This window comes from Medicago sativa, chromosome 4, assembly GCF_051527215.1.
Source record: "Medicago sativa cultivar Bolivia chromosome 4, Bolivia_mono, whole genome shotgun sequence".
NCBI lineage: Eukaryota > Viridiplantae > Streptophyta > Magnoliopsida > Fabales > Fabaceae > Medicago > Medicago sativa.
Window position 1 is genome coordinate 39,584,730 of NC_140752.1, and position 20,149 is coordinate 39,604,878.

The 20,149-nt window shown below is 32.2% G+C and overlaps 1 protein-coding gene, 1 long non-coding RNA gene and 1 other non-coding gene across 5 annotated transcripts; 1 reads left to right on the plus strand and 2 right to left on the minus strand.

Annotated features, from left to right (window-relative positions):
• Nucleotides 1–1,354: 1,354 nt before the first annotated feature.
• On the minus strand, nucleotides 1,355–5,896 carry LOC146929333 (uncharacterized). Of its 3 annotated transcripts, none has more exons than XR_015005995.1 (4): nucleotides 3,519–5,896; nucleotides 3,238–3,339; nucleotides 2,172–2,879; nucleotides 1,355–1,645 (listed from the first exon to the last, which is right to left on the minus strand). It is a non-coding gene; the product is annotated as an uncharacterized LOC146929333 (long non-coding RNA). The 3 variants fall into 3 exon arrangements; XR_015005994.1 differs by having other exon boundaries at nucleotides 2,172–2,894; XR_015005996.1 differs by lacking the exon at nucleotides 2,172–2,879 and having other exon boundaries at nucleotides 1,355–1,659.
• A 6,613-nt stretch (nucleotides 5,897–12,509) lies between these two features.
• Nucleotides 12,510–15,997, plus strand: LOC146929334 (8-hydroxygeraniol oxidoreductase-like). The gene is made up of 6 exons (XM_085701320.1): nucleotides 12,510–12,613; nucleotides 12,748–12,890; nucleotides 13,291–13,328; nucleotides 13,541–13,943; nucleotides 14,286–14,519; nucleotides 15,775–15,997. The coding sequence occupies exons 1-6, from the start codon at nucleotides 12,580–12,582 to the stop codon at nucleotides 15,883–15,885; spliced, it is 963 nt and encodes a 320-aa protein (XP_085557446.1). The 5' UTR covers nucleotides 12,510–12,579; the 3' UTR covers nucleotides 15,886–15,997.
• Nucleotides 15,998–16,160: 163 nt separating this feature from the next.
• Nucleotides 16,161–16,279, minus strand: LOC146929335 (5S ribosomal RNA). Its single transcript, XR_015008972.1, has one exon. It is a non-coding gene; the product is annotated as a 5S ribosomal RNA (ribosomal RNA).
• Nucleotides 16,280–20,149: the final 3,870 nt, after the last annotated feature.

Consider the following 20,149-nt stretch of genomic DNA (forward strand, 5'->3'; position numbering starts at 1 on the left):
GGCGCCAATTGTTGTGAATTCGGACAAAAATCACACCAATGAATAACAAAGATGTGTGGAGCAAAGGAAGTGGTAATCAATAGCTAAAGTGTCTTCAAGCAACAACAACAAAAACAGATCTAAATCTACGTGTAGAGCAACACCACAAGCATAATCAAAGCAATAAAGATAAGCAATGAAAGAAAGGAACAAACACACCAAGATGGTAACCCAGTTCGTCCAATATGACCTACTCTGGGGGAGAGAGCAGCCCTCCAATACACTAAGATGAAAGTGATACAAATGGGTTACAAGAAATTAGCTTAAAAGCTCACAAAAGAACAAGACCTAATTTCTACCCATTTTCATGTCACCCACACTCACAATGAATCCTAAGAGAGAACACAAAAGGAAGCTTTTTGATCCTTCCAATGGTGAAATCTCACTACCCAAGGTGTTTACAATGTTTCCCAACCCAAGAGACACTACAAAGACACTTAACCCTAAAGTTACCTCCTTTGTAATCCAAGTTTCTCTCTCTTCAAGCTCACCTTCAAAATCTGCAAAGAAACACTTATATAGCAGTCTTCAGCTGTCAAAATTGTGTCACGTTTGTCCATATCGTGACACGTTTGATACGTATGACCCAAGGTACGACCAACCTTATCCTGAAAACTTTCCCAGCACGCCGAAAATCGTGTCACGTTTTCCCAAAATCGTGCCACGATTGAACACTCAGAAAACATGCTCACAACATGCCAAAATCATGACACGTTGAAGAAATCGTGTCACGTTTTCTCTGTTTCTCAAAACCACAAATTTGAAGCCAAAACAACATTTTATCATTCAATCAATTCACGCTTCATTTTCCCCTTCAGGTCTATATGCAGTTATTTATTTATTTTGTTCAATTTGTGTTTGATAGTGAGAGATTTATTTTGTTCAATTTGTGTTTGATAGTGGGAGATCAGTTACAACTAACATCCCATTTCTTTTTGTGTAAGCAGTTGTCATAGATTGAAATTACTAAATTGCAAATGCCACCGTTGATTAAACTTCTCTAGAAAGTGAAGGGTAATTTTGGAATAAAAAATAGGCTACACTAAATGGATGTATTGCCTTTATTAATAACTAGCGTCCAGACGGGCCCTCCCGTCGTCTAGACGGGCACTCCCGTGCCCGTCTGTCCGCTTTTTCTACTGCGATAACGTGTGTAACTTATAAACATTATGTTTTTGTTTGATGTTTGTTTACTTTTTTCTTGATATATCTCAAACAAAATTATTAGAATTAAAAGAAATATCGTTCATTTAGTCGATATAAAAAATCGAACTTGATACAAAAGGTAAGATGATATATGTCTACTTTCAATACGTTTGTAGTAATCCGCTAATGAATTTTGATTAATCAACACTACAAATATTTGTGCATGCCAAAACAATTATGAATGGAAAACTCATATTACGATTAATCAACACTTTCAATATATTGTATAAATGTTAGTCATACTTTTGGCATTGTACTAGATTGTGTCATAATACTTGATCATTCACATCTTCATCTCATCACTTATAGTCCTTTATCCCTCACCATGTGTTTGTTTTTTGTTATCTGCATCTTCTCCTGAAAATTTCAACTATGTAATGCTTCCTTTCTCAAGTTTGATCTGATTCAAGAAAACTATAATTCTTAGGTTAATGAAATTAAAAACCGTTAATATATGCAAGCAAGAAGAAGAAAATCAGAGAATAATCAATATCAATATGATAATTATTTTAGGACTCGATTAGCATCTCAATGGACATCTCACTCTCACTATTTCCCAAAATAAAGGGAAAGAAGAAAATTGGTTAGAAATATACTTAAGATTAACTTAAAAAGACATCTCACTCTCACTATTTCCCAAAATAAAGGGAAAGAAGAAAAATGGTTAGAAATATACTTAAGATTAACTTAAAAAATATGTTTAAAATGTGAGGAAGTTGCCTTGAAAACAGTAACTAAAACCCCTATTTCAGTCTCTGGTGCAACTTTCTCCCTACTATCACTCTTGTTCTCGTCTCTCCGTTTTTTTTTTATTATTGCACTATTTTATGTAACATATCTAGGGTTTACCACCAATGGCAGTGAAAATTGTAAGTTCAGGTTCAACAATAAAATACTATAAAAGGAACCCAAACCTGTAACATCACCAATAAGAGAATCAAGGAGGGGGTAACTGATTGAAGGCAGTCCACGGAGGGGTATTATTTTTCTTCCATAAGTTGCCCAAATTGTGATAAGAACCAACATGCCTCGGCTTAGTAGGAAAACATAAACTCTATTATTTTCTTCATCCACTTCCATAATCAGAAATATCTCCATCCTTGTCTTCGAAATCAGTTAAATATGATTTGACATAGAGAAGTAGAACTCTTCCTAAAATTGGTCACATAATCTATCAATGTGAAGACTATTGTTGAATTGTGTCCCGAAAATGTTTACCAAAGTCACATTATGAACTTGAAGCAGACACACATATGTTTACCCGGTGAAGAAATTATGATGCAAATGGAATAATGGAAATTTAAAATGAACAATCTGAGATGTATAAACAACACCAGTAAACACATAAGAAAAACATATTCAAATACAGTAGTATTGTTTTATGTACATACTTCTTTTCAGATTTTATCAATGCACTTGCGATATTATTCATTCATGGTTATTTTCTCTCTTCGCCTTTAGGCTGCACATAAACTATTCCATATCGTTCTACATTTAAAGCAGTTTTATAGCACTGGTTTTGCCTCCCTCGTATTCATTTATAATCGAAAATTGCAGTGTGATCCTTACTTGTTTCTAGTTTGAAAGCTTTTGCAAGATAATTTCTCCCTTCATTGTTATTCCTTTCGGATTTCCTGCATCATTTCATCCTTAAAACTACCTGTTAATTGTCTTAAGTGTACAATGCAACATCTTGAAGAAAGTAATGCTAATGTCCTAGGTGAAAATTTCCAAAAAAATGTTGATTTCATACTTTCAATCACAACTAATTATATTATAACTCGGTGATGAATTTAGTCTACCACCACAGGAATGTCATTATATTAAACTATAGAATAGATGCAAGGTATGAAAATGTTTTTGAATGTGATTACAAAGAGGATTTTACCAAAAAATTCAAAATGATGAAAGGTATGAAAGCCATTTAGTCACCATGGTATAGTTATTTTTCTACATGCCTAAAGGCAAAGCAATAGAGAAAATGAAAGTTACCTTCACTTAGGCCCCAAAAGAAAGCTTCACTGGTCCATGCAATCCTTAAGCCTTTACTTTACCCTCACACATTCCTTTCTTCTTCTTTTTTATATATTTAGCCTACCATATATTCAGTGATAATCCAAGAAATCAATAATGATACATTTGTTACCATGAAATTGAATTTGAAAACCCACAAAAAACAAATTGAAATATGTAACCAAAACTGGGAAAATTAAATAGAGAGCAGAGCCAATTTTTACTCGTCACCAAGTACACTGGTGTGTTGCATTACTCACCACCATCTTAAAGGAAAACCCTGACCTTCCAGCACCGAGAACGTTGCATGTGGATTCTGTAGTGGTGCCGCGGTGATCCCATATACCATCGCAGTCTTTTCAGTTATAAAGATGTGATTGCAATGCACCGCAACTCCATTGAAGGATGTGTTCAAGTAAAGAGGGAAATCAAAAAAATAAATAACCATATCATTAGAAAGGAAAGAAAGATAAGCCTTAATGAATTTTGTCTTCTTCGAGGATGAAGTCCAAAGTAAACATTATTGATAGCATAAAACCAAAGATGCATATAAAGTGATTAACATTTCAAGATTTTCTCAAACTATTCAACTTATCAAACAACAAACAACAAAGCTTATATTAAATCTTCTATATTGTCTTGAACATGAACAATGGAACATGAAAAAATAGACTCATAAATATTCCCTCACTCATGTGAAAGAATAGACTCCAACAAAAAAATTTGGTCATGCAACAAATATGAAGACTCCTTCCAATTAAGCAAAATGAATTACATTATACACAGAAGCAAATACGTACCCAAATCATCTATGATAATCTTAGAAGAAGAGAGAAGGGATGGTGTATTAGTGCTCTAACATGGGCAGATAAGTAACAGTTTCATCCATTCACTATGAATCTTATATTTTCCTCTACCCTTTAAAGATATTAACACATACACAATAGTTTTTTTTTTTTTTTTTTGAGGGAACACATACACAATAGTTAATTTCATGAAATTACCATCCTTTAAAAAAAAAAAATTGCCGATCGATCGAAAATAGTGATTTCCTAAATTAGAGTTTTGCAAAGCACTACCAATCTTTGATGTTTCACACCAGTTGCCACCATGAAAGGATCCCGCTGCACATATCCCTCCCTCTCTTTTGCGATTGCCATGTCGATGCTTTGTTTTTTTGTTTTCCCTTGAAAATTGACGAAATCTTTCTATATTTGTTTGGTTTTATTTGAAACCGCTGTGTTTAGTGGAAGGAAAAGAAACGACTCAATTCCTAACCGTGTTTTTTCAAGTTAAGGGTATTTTTGGGAAAAAAATAGGCTACACCAAAACCAAGTTTTGCCTTTATTAATAGGTATAGATATAGATTTGGTTGTCTTGTGCTTGGGTAATCTGAAAGGAAAGAAATAATAGGATTTTTTATCATAAAGAAAGCACAATTCCTCTACTCCTATAATACCAAAGAGGCTTTCTTTTTGGTAGCTAAAGGCCAATCATCCTATTAAAGCCTTCAGTTATCATAATTGGAGTCTGGATTGTTTGGGCATTGATTAATTTTTGTGTTTTAGCATCGTTTTGCATTCATGTTTCAGACATTGATTTAGTGATTTTGTAACCGTTTCTTTGGCTTTCTGTTTTAGCATGCCTTGTGGGAGATAGATTGCATTTTGCTTATTAATATATCTTCTTTTGACTTGCTAAAATAGTAATTATTACACAAATAACTAATTGTATAGTCCTCTATTTTTTTTTTTATTTTAACAATGTGTATTTTTCCTGTAGTATCCTGCGCTTTTCCCAAATGCACAAAGCTTATAAGTTATAACCCTCCCATTATTATTTCCGTTTTGTATTTCTCTAACTTTATGTACTGCAATGTGGTCGTGTCAAATCTTCCTCCCCAGCGTGTTTATTACTACCTTGGCGTTAGCATCACTATTATAGCCCATCTCCTTCTCTATTTTTCTATTTTCTTGTAGCAGATACTAAAAAGACTCGGCCATCCTAAAAACAAACAAAAAAGTCTATATGAAAATTAATCAAAAGGAAGATTAAATAAATCAAACAACATAAATTTAGTTTAGTTTTAACAATCACGATCTCTTAACAATTTTTGATAAATGAATTTGGTACCCGAACTACTTTCAAGTAAGAGCAAAAAAAATAAAAATCATGTAAGACGTACACTTAGCCAGCACTACCAAAAAAAACTATTAGCCAGTAATTGGAAGGATATAACATTGGTTTTTAGATAAAATGTATACATACAAATATAAATCACTTTACCATCTACTCACTTTTCGTCGAAATCAATTTAAGTCACCGCCTTCATCTAATCTAATCTAGGGGTTACGATGAAATTACTATCATGCACCGGTTTACTAAACGTGAGAACGAAAGTAAAGGACATTTTTGGAACCACACCAAAAAGTTGTATTGCCCTTACAGCAATTGAGTTTCCTCCGACAGGGGACGTTTCATTTTCTGCGTTGTTAGTCCATGTTGCGTACAACTTGACTGGCCTCTTTTTTGTTCATCACTTCGCCGTGACAAAGTTCACAACGTGTTACACAGTATAATATTCTACGCGTGGTTCGGTTACCGTCCTGCCTTAGCATCACCATTGTAGCATATCTCCTATTTTAATTTCCTGAATTACCACCTAGGGTCCCCTCTTTTCCACTCAGTTCCCTCAACCTCCACGTTTCAGTTTCAATTTTCTTCTTTGTATACACAGAAGTGATTTTGGTCTGAAGAGTTTGAGTTCAAAATAACTTGAATGTCAATAAGAGTCTTCTATGAATAACAAACACAAAATAGCAATTAATTAGGAGTAATCAATGATAAAAGTATAGATGCTTTCAATTGAGATCGTTCAAAAATAAAAATAAAAACCTTCAATTAGGAGTAATCACAAATGGAGAAACAACAAATATAGAGCATATCCTTGTTCTTATTTTTATTTTGTAATATTTCTTAAGTATCTTTGTTTTTGTTAGTTTACAATTATAGCTAGTCAAAAATAAAAAAGATTGTATATACAATTAAAAAACTATTTGTGATCTCATCAAGGATAAAAATTTAAAATACTTGTTTGTTTGCTATAATGCTATCTTCTTACTCTGATCTTCAACATTCTTCAATTGTTTCGGTAGCCTTTTAAGCAAACTCTTTTCAATGACACTACTTAATTGTGAAGCGATGTAAATATCAAACCTTATCCCATGTTGAAAAAGTAGGTAATAATGGGAGGAAATGGTAGAGGATATACATTATGTAACTGATGTAATCTCTTTTTTTTTTTTTGGAAGGATATGACTATCTCTTTTAGAAAACTACACGGATAATAAACTGCCATGATTGGGTTATATTGGCTTGCCGGTTTGATAAGTAGTTAACATGGATTAAAAAAACTGAATCAGGAGGGTATTTTAGGAAGTAAAAATAGGCTACACCAAAAAGCAAATATTGCCTTTATTAATAGGTATAGATAACAATAATAATAATGCCTTAAAATAATAATGGTCATTTACGGAAAAAATGAAATGGTCACTTAACATTAACAACGATAAAAACAACAACGAAATAGTATAACGGTGCACAGCAATCGTAAGGAATATGATCTGCTAGTATATGAAAAATGGTTACTTTACAAGAACAATATTTTCATTTACTGGATCATGATAATCAACGTCGAGAAGCAACTTGTCGAAAAAAATTACGAGAAGCAACAATATGAAAAAATGTATTGTGAACAAGGAATAATATCAAAGAGGGAGTTATGAATATTAACAAGAAGAGGGAATGAGTGAGTGTGACATGAGACAAGAAATGTCATTAGTGTGCTAAAAAAATTATGGAAGTCTCAAAAAGTCTTAAGGTTTTCTTTGAGATTGTTGATTGAGCATGTTATGTGTATTTTCAATTAAAAGTCTCATAAAATCCATTCCACAAAAGAATCTCTTAAAATCTACATACTTTTGAATACCAAGTGACATTTTATAAGTTAGTGAAAATCTCATTTGAATACCACTGGATTTCGTTGCCCTGAAAAAAACAATCATGATTGTCTTAATTGAATACCACAAAATTTATTTATATTCTATAAAAGTCTTGATTGAATACCACAAAACTTTTTTATTTTTAAAAAGTCCTTTAAAATCTTACAAAATCTCAATTGAATACACCTCCTAAATTTGGCTATCACATGTATTAAAATCATTACCTTATTAGGCTGAAACCATCTACGACCTAACCCAATTAACTGGGCCACTACCTATGAAATACTTTTTTTGGAAAAAATTAAACCAAAAACGTACGGTCATTAGAATGCTAGCCGATTTACATTGAAACCATTTTACTCAATATTTATTCAGTGTTCCCGATGTGATTTGCCCAGCAGATTTACATTGAAACATGCAACTAACCCGAAGCATCATCCTTGTCTTTATCCTTGACTAGCGTCTAGACGGGCACTCTCGTGTCCGTCTGTCCGCTTTTTCTACTACGGTAACGTTATATTTTTTTACTTTGTTTTTATAAATTAATATTGTATGTCATACACAAATATTATTTATTTAAAACTATATAAAAGAGTAAAATTTAATGGTTATATAATAGAGAATAAAGGATATGCTTGATAGTGTAAACCCAACTTTACACAATCATCCAATCAAAATCCATAATTTTTCCATGTAATATTAAACTGATTTAATTAAATTAAAAATCCGAAATTAATTAAAACAGCAATGGACGTGGGTGTATTAAAAAAAATGAAGCAATGAACGTGGGTCTCTATTTTTTATTGTTGCTTCCACCACTATATTTGCATCTTAGTGTTGGAAAAGCAACACGTGGCCGTTAAGATGAAATTATGAAGCAACTGTTTAGCAATTTTTGGAATTAATGGTAATTGTTAAGGGTAAATTTGGAAATAAAATAAGCTACACCAAACGAAAGTTTTGCCATTGGGTGTGTTTGGTAAAATTAAGCTATAAGCTAGCTGATAGCTGATAAGCTAGCTGATAGCTGAAAAGCTAGTTTATAGCTGATGACTGATAGCTGAAAGCTTATAACTGAAAAGTTCGTTGATTGAAATTAAAGTGTTTGGTAAAACTAGCTTTTTAAGTAATTAATAAATATGAAATGACATAAAAGTACATGTATGTTTAATCTATATAAGTTATATGTATAAACATTTTTTCACCTAAAAAAATGTATAAACATTTTTAACTAATATATTTATGTATTTTTCCTCTTGAAAATTATAAATTTGAAATATGAACTTCATTGAAATATTTTTTAACTAAATTTTCTCAACTTCATAATCATACCTTTCAATTTTTTTATGAAAAATTGCATGTTTTAGTTTTTACTTTTGAAAAATTTGTGTGTTTTATTTAAAATGGTAAATATGCGAAAAGGAAAAAAATGCTAAATATGTAATAGGAATATAACAAAACGGTTTCAAACATAAAACAAATACAAAAAGAGCAATGAGGTAGTGCAGCGGTATCCCTAAACGTGGGTAGTTTATTTTTTAACATGGCTAGTTTTTTGTTTATAAAAAAATAAAAAAAAATAATGTTAAAGGTTAAAAATGGAAGAAAATGTAAAAAGCTAAAAGCTAAAAGCTCAAAAGCTACTTGAAATAGCTTCTCAAAAAACGCTATAAGCTAATAAAAAAAGCTCTTTACCAAACACATCTCATTCTATCAAAGCAAGCTTATAAGCTTGTCCAACAAGCTATAAGCTAGCTTTTTTGTGTTACCAAACACAGCCATTATATATAGGTATAGAAGATAGAAGAAATTCATTAAATGCTAGAGGACAAAAACGTCCCATTGGGTTAGATGAACAGTGTATGGGAGTAGAAAACATCACGTCGCATTAAACAGAAGACTTAGGGGCTGTTTGGTTGAGGAGAAGATGGGACGAGAGAAGTTGAAGGGAGAGAGAAAGGAGAGAAGTGTCCCATCAAAGCTGTTTGGTGGGGGGAAGAAATAGGGGAGAGAGATCAAAAATCAGTGGACCCCACGTCAATATTCCTTCTCTCCATGGATGCGAAGAAAGGGGAGGAGCTGTTGTTATTTTAGACATTTCTCAATTTTGCCCTTGCTTAGATAACAGTAACATAGACCATCTTGTTGTTTTTGAAAGGCTAAATAACATTGTTTTTTTTTTGTATGACCAAATAACAAATAATCTTTAAAAAAAAACATACGATTTGATAAAACCAGTGAAAATAAATAGTGTTAAAATCTAGTAATATATTTTTTTTGATAAAACTATTGTAATGAATTGATTTAATTAATTGACTACGTAAAACTATTTTAAACAATTAATTAAGAAGTAGTCTAATTTCTGTGTAAAAATAATCAATTTAATTTCTTAATTAAATTAGAATAAAAAAAACTGCATTAATTTATATATGAAATCAAAAAAAAGTATATATGAAATTAAATTACTAAGATAATAAATTGTATTAGTTTTTTTAATATAAGGATATTTTAGTCTTTTCAAAAATTAAACACACTTCTCTCTCTTCTATTTCTCTCTTTCTTCTCATGTACCAAATAATATATCAAATCTACTCTATTTCTCATATATTTCTCTCTTTTCAAACTCTTTCTCACATTTTTCTCTCTTCACACTTTCTTTTCACAACCAAACACACCCTAAGAAGCCTTGAAGGAAAGTGTGAATAGTACTTCAAAGTTTAACTCAATATATTGAAGATATTGATAATTGGATCGGTCCTTTTATACCTATATCATTCCAATTTTTCACATTTGCTACATTTTCATCTAAGTATTATTAATAACATTTTTTGGATGCAAAATTAATTTTTCTTCTATATATTTTTTTCAATATGTAAATTGATCAATCTAGAAGTTACGAATAAAAATATAATATAAGATGCCAAGAACACTTTGATAAAATGGTAGGGTTTCTCTTTCAGTTTAATTTAAAGTCTTAGGTTTGAATCTAGTCTTGAAGAACAACCATATTAAAGTCCTAAATTGATTGAAAGATTAATATATGCAGTTAGTTATGTATAGAGGATATCTGATTAAATATAATAATATAAAAGAATGAATATTATATGAAGCAAGTGGGTAAAGTATCATTTTCTAAATTTTGTAGTATATATTTTACAAAGCGAATTTCTTTTTTTTTTTCTTTTTTGTCAAGTAGCCTAGTGACTAAAGTTCACACAATTTAATTGTGGAGAAGTAAGTGTCGGGTTCCAACTCTAACTCCTACATATAATATGCAATATCTCTAACAACTGAGTTAAACTCACAGGATTATAAAGCGAATTTCTATGTACAATGATTTAAATATCAAATATTATAAGAATTCTTTCAAAAAAATAAATAATAATTTTTTTAAGGAATTAAATAATAATCTTATTAAATTGTTTTTCCACTTTCCAAGTCCAAGTGGGATATCTATTCTCTACACGTCACAAAATGTTGAAAACTAAATCTTCAATATTTCTTCAATAATGTTAGAAGGATTACTTTGAATTTGTTTGCACTTGCATTACCTAAATTAAATCATAAGTTCCACTTGAGTTACTTTAAATTTTAGTGATAATGATGACTTTGTCTATATTTTTCTTTTATTTAATATTTTTTTATCAAAATAATTTATTTGAATCATTTATTTATTATTTTCTCTCATCAAAATACATCAAAGCCACCAAAATTATTAAATCTGATAATCATACAAATATTTTCCGTAAATCATACGGTGTCAATCATAACTTCAACGGTCCTCCCACTTGGAAATCCATTATTTAGTCCATCTTGATGTTTTAGTTGACAAGGAAAACATGTAATTCGCATTTGGCAACTCAAACACAAACATGAACATGATCTCGGTCATTATGTATGTCACATAAGAATAAGGATGACAAAAGGATTGAACTTCTCTAAAAAACAAAAGGATTGAACTCTTTGGTTGACCAATTTAACCTGATATTTTAACGAGAAAGTTGGAGTTTTTTTCTTCTTTTTCATTTTGATAAAAATAAATTGATATTTATTTATATAAATGGTTGAAATACATCAAATATAATCACGTATTCAACATTGTTTAAAGTGTAAAATGTGAATATGTGAATAATCTTACATCATTCAAGTTAACAACATACAACAGTAAAATGACTATAAATAATATGATCAAATTTAAGGATGTCTTTGAATTGAGGATTTAAGAGATGATTAGAGGAGATGACTTACTTTTCTTTTTTAAATTACTTACAATAAAAAATACTTTTAATAAATAGAAATAATAAAAAGATAAATGATCATGTAATATTTCAATCAGACTTAACTTTTTTTTCTTCATATTGTCCATAAATTGTAAAAGAAAAGTAAGTTTTTCCCTTCCTTCGTCTTCAAACCCTATATCCAAACACATCCTAAGTGACTGTTTCGGATTTGAAATGTTGACAATCAAATCGTTGAATAAATATGTAGTTGATTGAAGTAGATTTTTCAATAGGAAACAAACGAATACGGTAACAAGACGGTAAATCAAACAACATCGTACAGGACGACCAACAATACAACGCCGCACTCATACGATGAAATCATGAAGAAAAAACCTACAAATCTTTGTGAAAATCACTTGTTTTTAACATGAGAGTTGGAACTTTAAACTCGTACCAGTAACCTGCACCGCAGTGGTGTGGATTAACTCATTAAATCTAATAATATAAAATATAGAGGTGTCAAAATAGACAACTATCAAAATTGTGTTATAATTACCTTTTAATCAATTTAATTGAACTAACATCACTTTTTGTCTTTTTTTATTTGACAACTCAAAGTTATATTTGAAACTCTACAATGAAACCATAAACCCACCGACTCAATTCACGTGTTTACAATACAATGAAACTAAAATTAGAACTAATTCATTCTCAAGACAGTTACAATTAATTAATGAAAGCCATGCTTAGAGTGGTATGTAATTAAAGTTCAAATTGATACTTCAACGAACTAGTTGAATAATTGTTGTTTATTTATATAATAAATACACTTGCAAATATCCCATCTAATTTTTACTCTTTTTTTCTTTTCTTTTTTTATAATAAGAGCTTGTGCCATTTTCAATATGTTGCGTATGACCGTTGAATGCATCTGATTCAGTAATTTATTTTTACTATTCTATTATTTACCATATCTAAGTGGCAATTTTTGTGGCTATATAAAAGGGAGTGCAGCATTCCAAACCGCACCGCTTCACTTTTTTGCATCCCAAATTCAGAGAGAATTCTTTGCATTCTTACCTTACCTACCTACAACAATGTCAAGAGCCAAAGAGGTTATTACATGCAAAGGTATATCACTTCAGTTTGTATTATTTTTAAACTATAGAGAAAACAATATATCCTATTACTGTACATTCAACATATAATGATTGTGTCATATGTATGTATATTTATATTTATTGGTTTGCAATATTGGATTGTAGCTGCTGTATGCTGGGGGCTTGGAAAGCCTGTGACAGTGGAAGAGATACAAGTAGATCCACCAAAGGCAAAAGAAGTTCGAGTTAAGATGCTATGTTCCAGTGTATGCCACACAGACATATCAAGCCTTAAAGGATTTCCACATGTTAGTTACATAATTTCAATCTTATTCAGAATTTTATTTTTTTGTCAAGTAATATAATGACCATAATTTCACCATTTAAAATGATTAATTGAAGAATTTAGGATCTAAATTTCGATCTATGTATATTGCAATATCTATCTACTCAATTATGATAATGAGGACAAAGAATTTTGATTTTAGTGTTGGTTTAAAAAGACATATGAGTAAGGTTATGGCAGATTGCAGTGGACCAACGTTATCCACATTAGGTTAAAACATGATTTCTAACTTTGCATGGATAAAAACCAATATTTTTTAAGAAACTAAAATCAAAGTAAATAATCAAACCAAAAAAAAATAATATAATCTATCTCTTGCTTCTACTACTAATTAATGGATATTACCATTGACTAACTTGCAGAATCAATTTCCTCTAGCACTTGGACATGAAGGAATTGGGTAAGGCTTTCTCTTAATTATTACATGCTCTTATAAATATAATCAACAGATAAAAATATTTTTGTGTTGTGATTTAGTTTTTTTTAGTCGTCGCCAGGGTTTGAATCCTGGACATTGCATATATTATGCATTGTCCATATCGACTGAGGTAAGCTCACGAGGACGACTTAGTTTACATCTACATATAATCTTACGAATTTTATCAATTGCAGTGTTGTAGAGAGTGTTGGTGATCAAGTAACAAATCTAAAAGAAGGGGATTTTATAATTCCAACATACATAGGCGAGTGTGAAGAATGTGAGAATTGTGTTTCAGGGAGAACCAATTTGTGTTTGACACATCCTGTGAGATTGACTGGTCTAATGCCAGATAACACTTCAAGGATGTCTGTCCGAGGCCAAACATTATACCATGTTTTGAGTTGTGCTACATGGTCGGAGTATGTGGTTGTTGATATCAATTACCTTGTCAAAGTTGATCCAACCATTAATCTAGCTTATGCTAGTTTCATTTCATGTGGGTTTTCAACTGGTTATGGAGCTTGTTGGAAAGAAGCCAATATTGAAAGTGGTTCAACTGTAGCTGTTTTTGGTCTTGGGGCTGTTGGATTAGGGGTATGTATGAACAAAATACAATCTTGTATATTAATGTGTGTATTTAGGTTTAATCGCGCTTTTGATTCTTTTATTGATAATTGCTCTTCTCAAAGTTTGTTTTTGCTCATTTCCGCTTTACGTGAGTTAACTCACGCTTAAAAATACACTTGCCTAAGTTTACTCATGCTGAAAATAAAATCTGCCTGAGTTAACTCACACTTGGCTATTTTGACGGAAATGAGCAAAAACAGATGGAAGAAGAGTAATTATCTCTTTAATTTTACCTAAAGTAAAGTTGTTTTATCTGACGTGACATAATCATTAATGACATGAACTTCGGTTTTGAAATGTGTGGTGCAGGCGATAAGCGGGGCTAAGATGATGGGAGCAAGTAAGATAATTGGGGTTGACAAAAACGAGATGAAGAGAGAAAAAGGAGAAGCTTTTGGGATGACCCATTTTATAAATTCTAATGGTTCTGATAAATCTGCTTCAGATTTGGTTAAAGAGTTAAATGGAATGGGTGTAGATTATTGCATTGAATGCACTGGTGTTGCACCTTTGCTTACTGAATCATTGGAAGCCACAAAAATGGTAATTTTAACTAACAACAATGTATTTAAATATTCCTCCAGGTAAATAAATGGATATTTTAGTCCAAAAGAAAAGATGCTACTTGCTAAAAGTGGGTTTATTCTAGCAAAACCCTAAAATGCGTGGTCAATGTTCTAAAAGTATTAAAAATGCCCTTTTGATACAAAATTTCTTTTTTTTTTTTTATTCCTTAATAAGTGTTACAATATAATATGTATGTAAACAGGGAACAGGTAAGGCAATTGCAGTTGGTATAGGAGCTGAACTTGTTGTACCGTTTGGACTTCTTGCCATTCAATTTGGTAGAACATTAAAAGGTTCTGTTTTTGGAGGTATAAAAGCCAAATCAGACCTTACCACCATAGCTAACAAATGTCAAAAAGAGGTAATCCCATCTGAATATTAAATTATTTATTCTATTCATCTTTATAACTGTCGTTAAAGATGATGCATATGCCTTCAGAAAAAAGTTAGTTATACTGGTTTTGAGAGTAAAATAATATGCTTCAACTAAAATAGCCTTATTGTAATAAAAGTTTGGTTGATGTGCTGCTGAGCAACACTCATTTGGTATCTTTCTAAGGGTTTCATTGGTAGGGTAGGCAAATTAGGCAGGCTTGCACCGCCCCTAATTTCCTATATCTAAATGGACTAACTTGCGGTCGATTGGAACAATTAGTGGTCAGAATTTATTTACTTCTCGATCGAATTTAACATTATTAGAGTTTTTTTTTTAACCTGAGTTTAAAGACAAAAAAAAAATGATCTATTGATAAATAAATGTAGTTTAAATTACATTTTTTGTCCTTTAAATTATTTTTATATATCACTTTGATCCGTTAATTAAGTTGCAAATGTTAGACATTTTGATCCATCAATTACAAACGTTAGTCACTTCTAAACCTTAAGTTAGAAATACTAGACATTGGCGGAAAAGGATAAATTATCTAATGTTCGTAACTAAGTGAACAAAGTTTGTAATGTTTGTAACTTAAGGGACGAAAAAATGCTTAAAAGATTATGTTGCCTAACTTAAAGGACTAAAATGGAACGGAAAAAGTGTAAGGACCAAAGTGTAACATATTTAAAGAACTAAAATTAGTAACTTATTAAAAGAACCAAAATTATAATTTAGCCATAAAGGTATTATTAGCGAGAATAGTTAATATATTTTCTTGGTTCTTTCTTACTTATATTACAATCCTAAAGTGTTTATGCTGGGTCTAATAATATTGGATTATTTTCCATTTTACAGGAATTCCCTCTTCATGAACTTTTCACCCATGAGGTTCCTTTGGTAGATATTGACAAAGCATTTGAGTTATTGAAAGATCCCACTTGTGTCAAAGTTGTTATCAAGATGTGATATCTTTCCAATCCCAGCATATTTCAATAAACTCTCAAGAAAATATTAGAGATGTTATTTCGGCTTTTTTAAAATTAGAAATTAATGTACTGATCATAATTCTTGTGGTTTATCTTCTTTTTTTTTTGTCAGGTAGCCTAGTGGCTAGAATTCACCTTATAAGGTGAATAAGTGGGGTGTCCGGGGTTCGAACCCCGGCCCCTGCATATAATAATGCATTGTCTTACCAACTGAGCTATGCTCACGGGACAAAAATTTCTAAAAAAAGGGTGGGAGAGGTGCAACACAAGGACTTCCTAGGAGGTCACCCATCCTAGTACTACTCTCGCCCAAACACGCTTAACTGCGGAGTTCTGATGGGATCCGGTGCATTAGTGCTGGTATGATCACACCTAAAAAAAGGGTGGGAGAGGTGCAACACAAGGACTTCCCAGGAGGTCACTTTCGTTATTATGTGAGAAAAAAGGAAAAATATGCTCTCTCTTTCGTTAAAATGTACTCATAAGTAAATCACGTGCCACTTTTTCCCTACACAATCAATTTCTCTCTTATTCTTGTGAAAATATGCTTTCTCTTTATTTTTTTAATGACACGCTTTCTCTTCTAAACGGCAACATCCCCTATATTGGATCAAAATAGCTTCACAAAATCCAACCTTATCCCCCCTAAAATACAAAGAAAATTGCTCTTCTCCTGAAGGGAATTGCTTACTCTCACGTGATCTGTCTAAATTACCTCCACGTGATTTAAGTCGTGTTCGGTAGCATCGACATGACTTAAGTCACGTTGAGGCAACGTGAGTTAAGTCACGTAGGTACAAAGCCAACGTGACTTAAGTCATGTTGGTTTTAGATAAGTTAAGAATTCATCAATTTTTGCAATTTCTCACAAAGATGCTATTTTTTGAATACCCCAAACGTACAATATGTTATGTTCATTTTTTAAAATCATGTCATGTCTTATTAACAACAATAACAACAATTCATTCACGATCCAAAATAAATCATAACTAAAAATACTCAAGTACACGAAATCAATACCAAAAATACACAATTTTATTTAGTTTTAATCTCATCTACGTTACATTACATTACATGGTGGAATTTAACATGGGAAAGGTTAATCATTTCCCACCATGGGAAGGTTTTTTTTTTTTTTACCATTAGATCAAAGAGAATCACATATTTTATAATGGTCTGTCAATACTATATCATCCATCAGCATTCTCTCTCCTCCATTCCCCCACTCATGCACCCACCCACCATCACTACACTATTCTTCTTCTATCTTGGTCTGGGTTTTCAATTTTCAGTCCAGAACACAAAAATTGCTTATCCAACCACTTAAACAACTTCAATTATTCTCTTCCCCTCATCCTTTCCCTTTCATTCATCTAAAATCTCAGATTTAGAATTCAACAAAAAATTCATATTAATCGAAACAATAGAATATTGTGTTGGAACAAAATGTGTTTAACATTACCCTTTGAGTTTTGATGATAACAAGATATTAAAAATTGTCAATTGGATACGCTAATATTTGTTCAAGTGTGCAGGATCACAGACAAAAATTTTAGTGTCTTTAATTCAAGCATAGGTTCTGAAGAACAAATGAGAGCAATGGAAACTACAAAAAGGAAGCTTGTGTTGCAAGAAAGAGGTTCTAAAGAAAAGAGGTTCTAAAGAAAAGAGGTTCTGAAGACAAGAGGTCCTGAAGAAGCTGACGTCATCATAAGCACTCTCCTCAGAAGCTGGTCACCAGAAGCTGAAGATCATCAGAAGCTGAAGATCATCAGGAGCTGGATAACTGGAAGCTTTAGTTTATGTCAAAGAGCTGTTTTAATCACGCCTATCATTGCAGAAGAATAGAAGCCCGATGCATCAGCTAAATTAGAGGATTTTCGAAGGCATTAGATGCTTATTCTTTGGAGAACGTTGGAAAAGAACAATAGTACAATTGTACAACCACTACCTCCACTACTCTGTTTTGTGTCTGCAATAGTACAAGAACAACAGTTGTGACTACGCTGATATTCCTCTATACTTGGAATGGATTTGAAATTGTTCCTTCATAGGACAATAACCAAATCAGGCAATAGATCATTGGTGATTTAATCAAGCTTCAAACGACTCTTTTTGATGTGTTGGCAATCAACAACGTCTCTTTCACACCTCTATATAAAGGAGTGAAGACTTGAAGATTTCCAAGAGACTCACAACAATTTTACAAGTGTCAAAACTCTGCTGAAATTTTTTCACATCAAAGTCCACTTAGAATTTCTTAACAACTTTCATATCTTAGAAATTCTAGAGTCTTAAGAGTCTGTGTCTGATTTTTATTGTGAACACCACTGATTGTATATCAAGTGTTCAACCTTAAACAATTTTCTTTGTAATTCTGTTTGAATATAAGTCTCTTGTGTTGGAACAAAATGTGTTTAACAATGAACCTTGAGAGTTTTGATGATAACAAGGTATTAAAAATTGTCAATTGGACTAGCTAATAGTTGTTCAAGTGTACAGGACCATAGACAAAATTTTACATCTTAAATAGGTTCTGAATGAACAAAAGAGAGCTAAGAAATCAACAAAAAGGAAGCTTAAAGCGTCTGAAGAGAAGTGCTCCTGAAGTCAAAAGTGCTCCTGAAGACAATGTGCTCCTGAAGTGATGACGTCATCAGAAGCAAGTTCATCAGGAGCTGAAATTCACCAGAAGCTAAAGTTCATCAGATGGAAGAATTAATGCTTCAAAAGGTGTTTAATGGATTCAAAAGCAATGCAGAAGACTGGGAATACAAAGCAACGGTCATTTTGAGTAGATTTGAAGGCATTGGATGCTTATCTTCAAAAAGCGTTGACAAAGTACAACTGTACGAAGTGTACAACCACTACCTCCACTACTCTGCTTTGTCCCTGCTACAAGACAAGGAAAACAGCTCTGCCTGCAACGCTGTTCCTTCATAATGGGAATGCATTTCAAATTGATCCTTCATAGGACAACTACCATATCAGGCAAAAGATCATTGGTGATTGATCAAAGCTTCAAATGACTCTTTTTGATGTGTTGGCAATTTCACAACGTCTCTTTCACACCTCTATATAAAGGAGTGAAGACTTAGAGAATGGTATCAGACTAAACAATTTTTTACAAGTGCCAAAACTTTACTGAAAGTGTTCTGCATTCAAAGTTCACTTAGAATTTCTGTTTCAAAGTTCATATCTTAGAAATTCTAGAGTCTTAAGAGTCTGTATCTGATTTGTATTGTGAACAACACTGATTGTATATCAAGTGTTCAACCTCAAACATTTTTCTTTGTAATTCTGTATGATTAGAAGTCTCTTGCAGTTTTGCTTGAGCAATAGAAGTCTCTTGATTGTGTTCAGGAGCATAGGAAGTCTCTTACTTGTGTGCTTGAGCAGTTTGAAGTCTCTTGCTAAGTTTCGCAGTGAGCAATTGTAATCAAATATTACATTATAGTGAACTCTCCTTGGAAGTGCAAGGGGGACATGACTACTTCCGGTTTGTGGAAGGAACCTGTATAATTGTTTTGTGTCTTTCTTTCTTCTCTCTCTCTGTGTTTTTATCCGCTGCATTAGGGGTGGACAAGCACCCGCAACCCGCCCGAAAACCGAAATAACCGCTTGAAATAAAGACATTCGGGTCGGATGGAAACGGGTGATCGGTTTCCGGGTACCACTTTTCGGCTATGTGTGAGTTATATTGGTCGGACTCGGATCTCAAATACCAATCCAATAAAAACCGAAGCCGTCCGATGATGATGAAGGCTGAAAAGTCAAAAGTTTAAGTGTGATTTGATCATACATTGACGGCTACTCTCCTTCCTACTCTCCTGCATTCCTGCCACTCTACCATGATGCTTTACAGCTGCACTAATAAATTAAATTATATTTTATAGGGGACTTTAGCCTTGTGAGTATCCCAAAGACCCAAACTTCACTATTTTAGTGTAACAAAAAAAGAAAAAAACAAAGACTCAACACACGTTTGTCTCACTTGGTAATACTACCATTTTTGTTTCACCACAACACACGTTTACCAATAAGTTCATGAAACCTTTCACTATTCTTCCTTTGTTTTTCAAATAATTTTCTTTCTAATTCTCATCCCATTTTAATCTTTTTGAATAGATCACATAATTTACCTTTCTTTTCCCATCAATTTTTCCAGTCTAGAGTTGCAAGTATTATGTTTCTTTTAATTTCATCTCAACCCATTCATGTTCACTGTGTCAACGAAGAAGAAA

Excerpts from the sequence above, each read along its gene's own strand:
- LOC146929334 (XM_085701320.1), top strand. The coding sequence starts at position 12,580 with ATGTCAAGAGCCAAAGAGGTTATTACATGCAAAG. Across the intron at positions 13,329-13,540 it reads CTTGGACATGAAGGAATTGG|TGTTGTAGAGAGTGTTGGTG; the intron begins GTAAGGCTTTCT and ends TATCAATTGCAG. Across the intron at positions 13,944-14,285 it reads TTGGGGCTGTTGGATTAGGG|GCGATAAGCGGGGCTAAGAT; the intron begins GTATGTATGAAC and ends TGTGTGGTGCAG.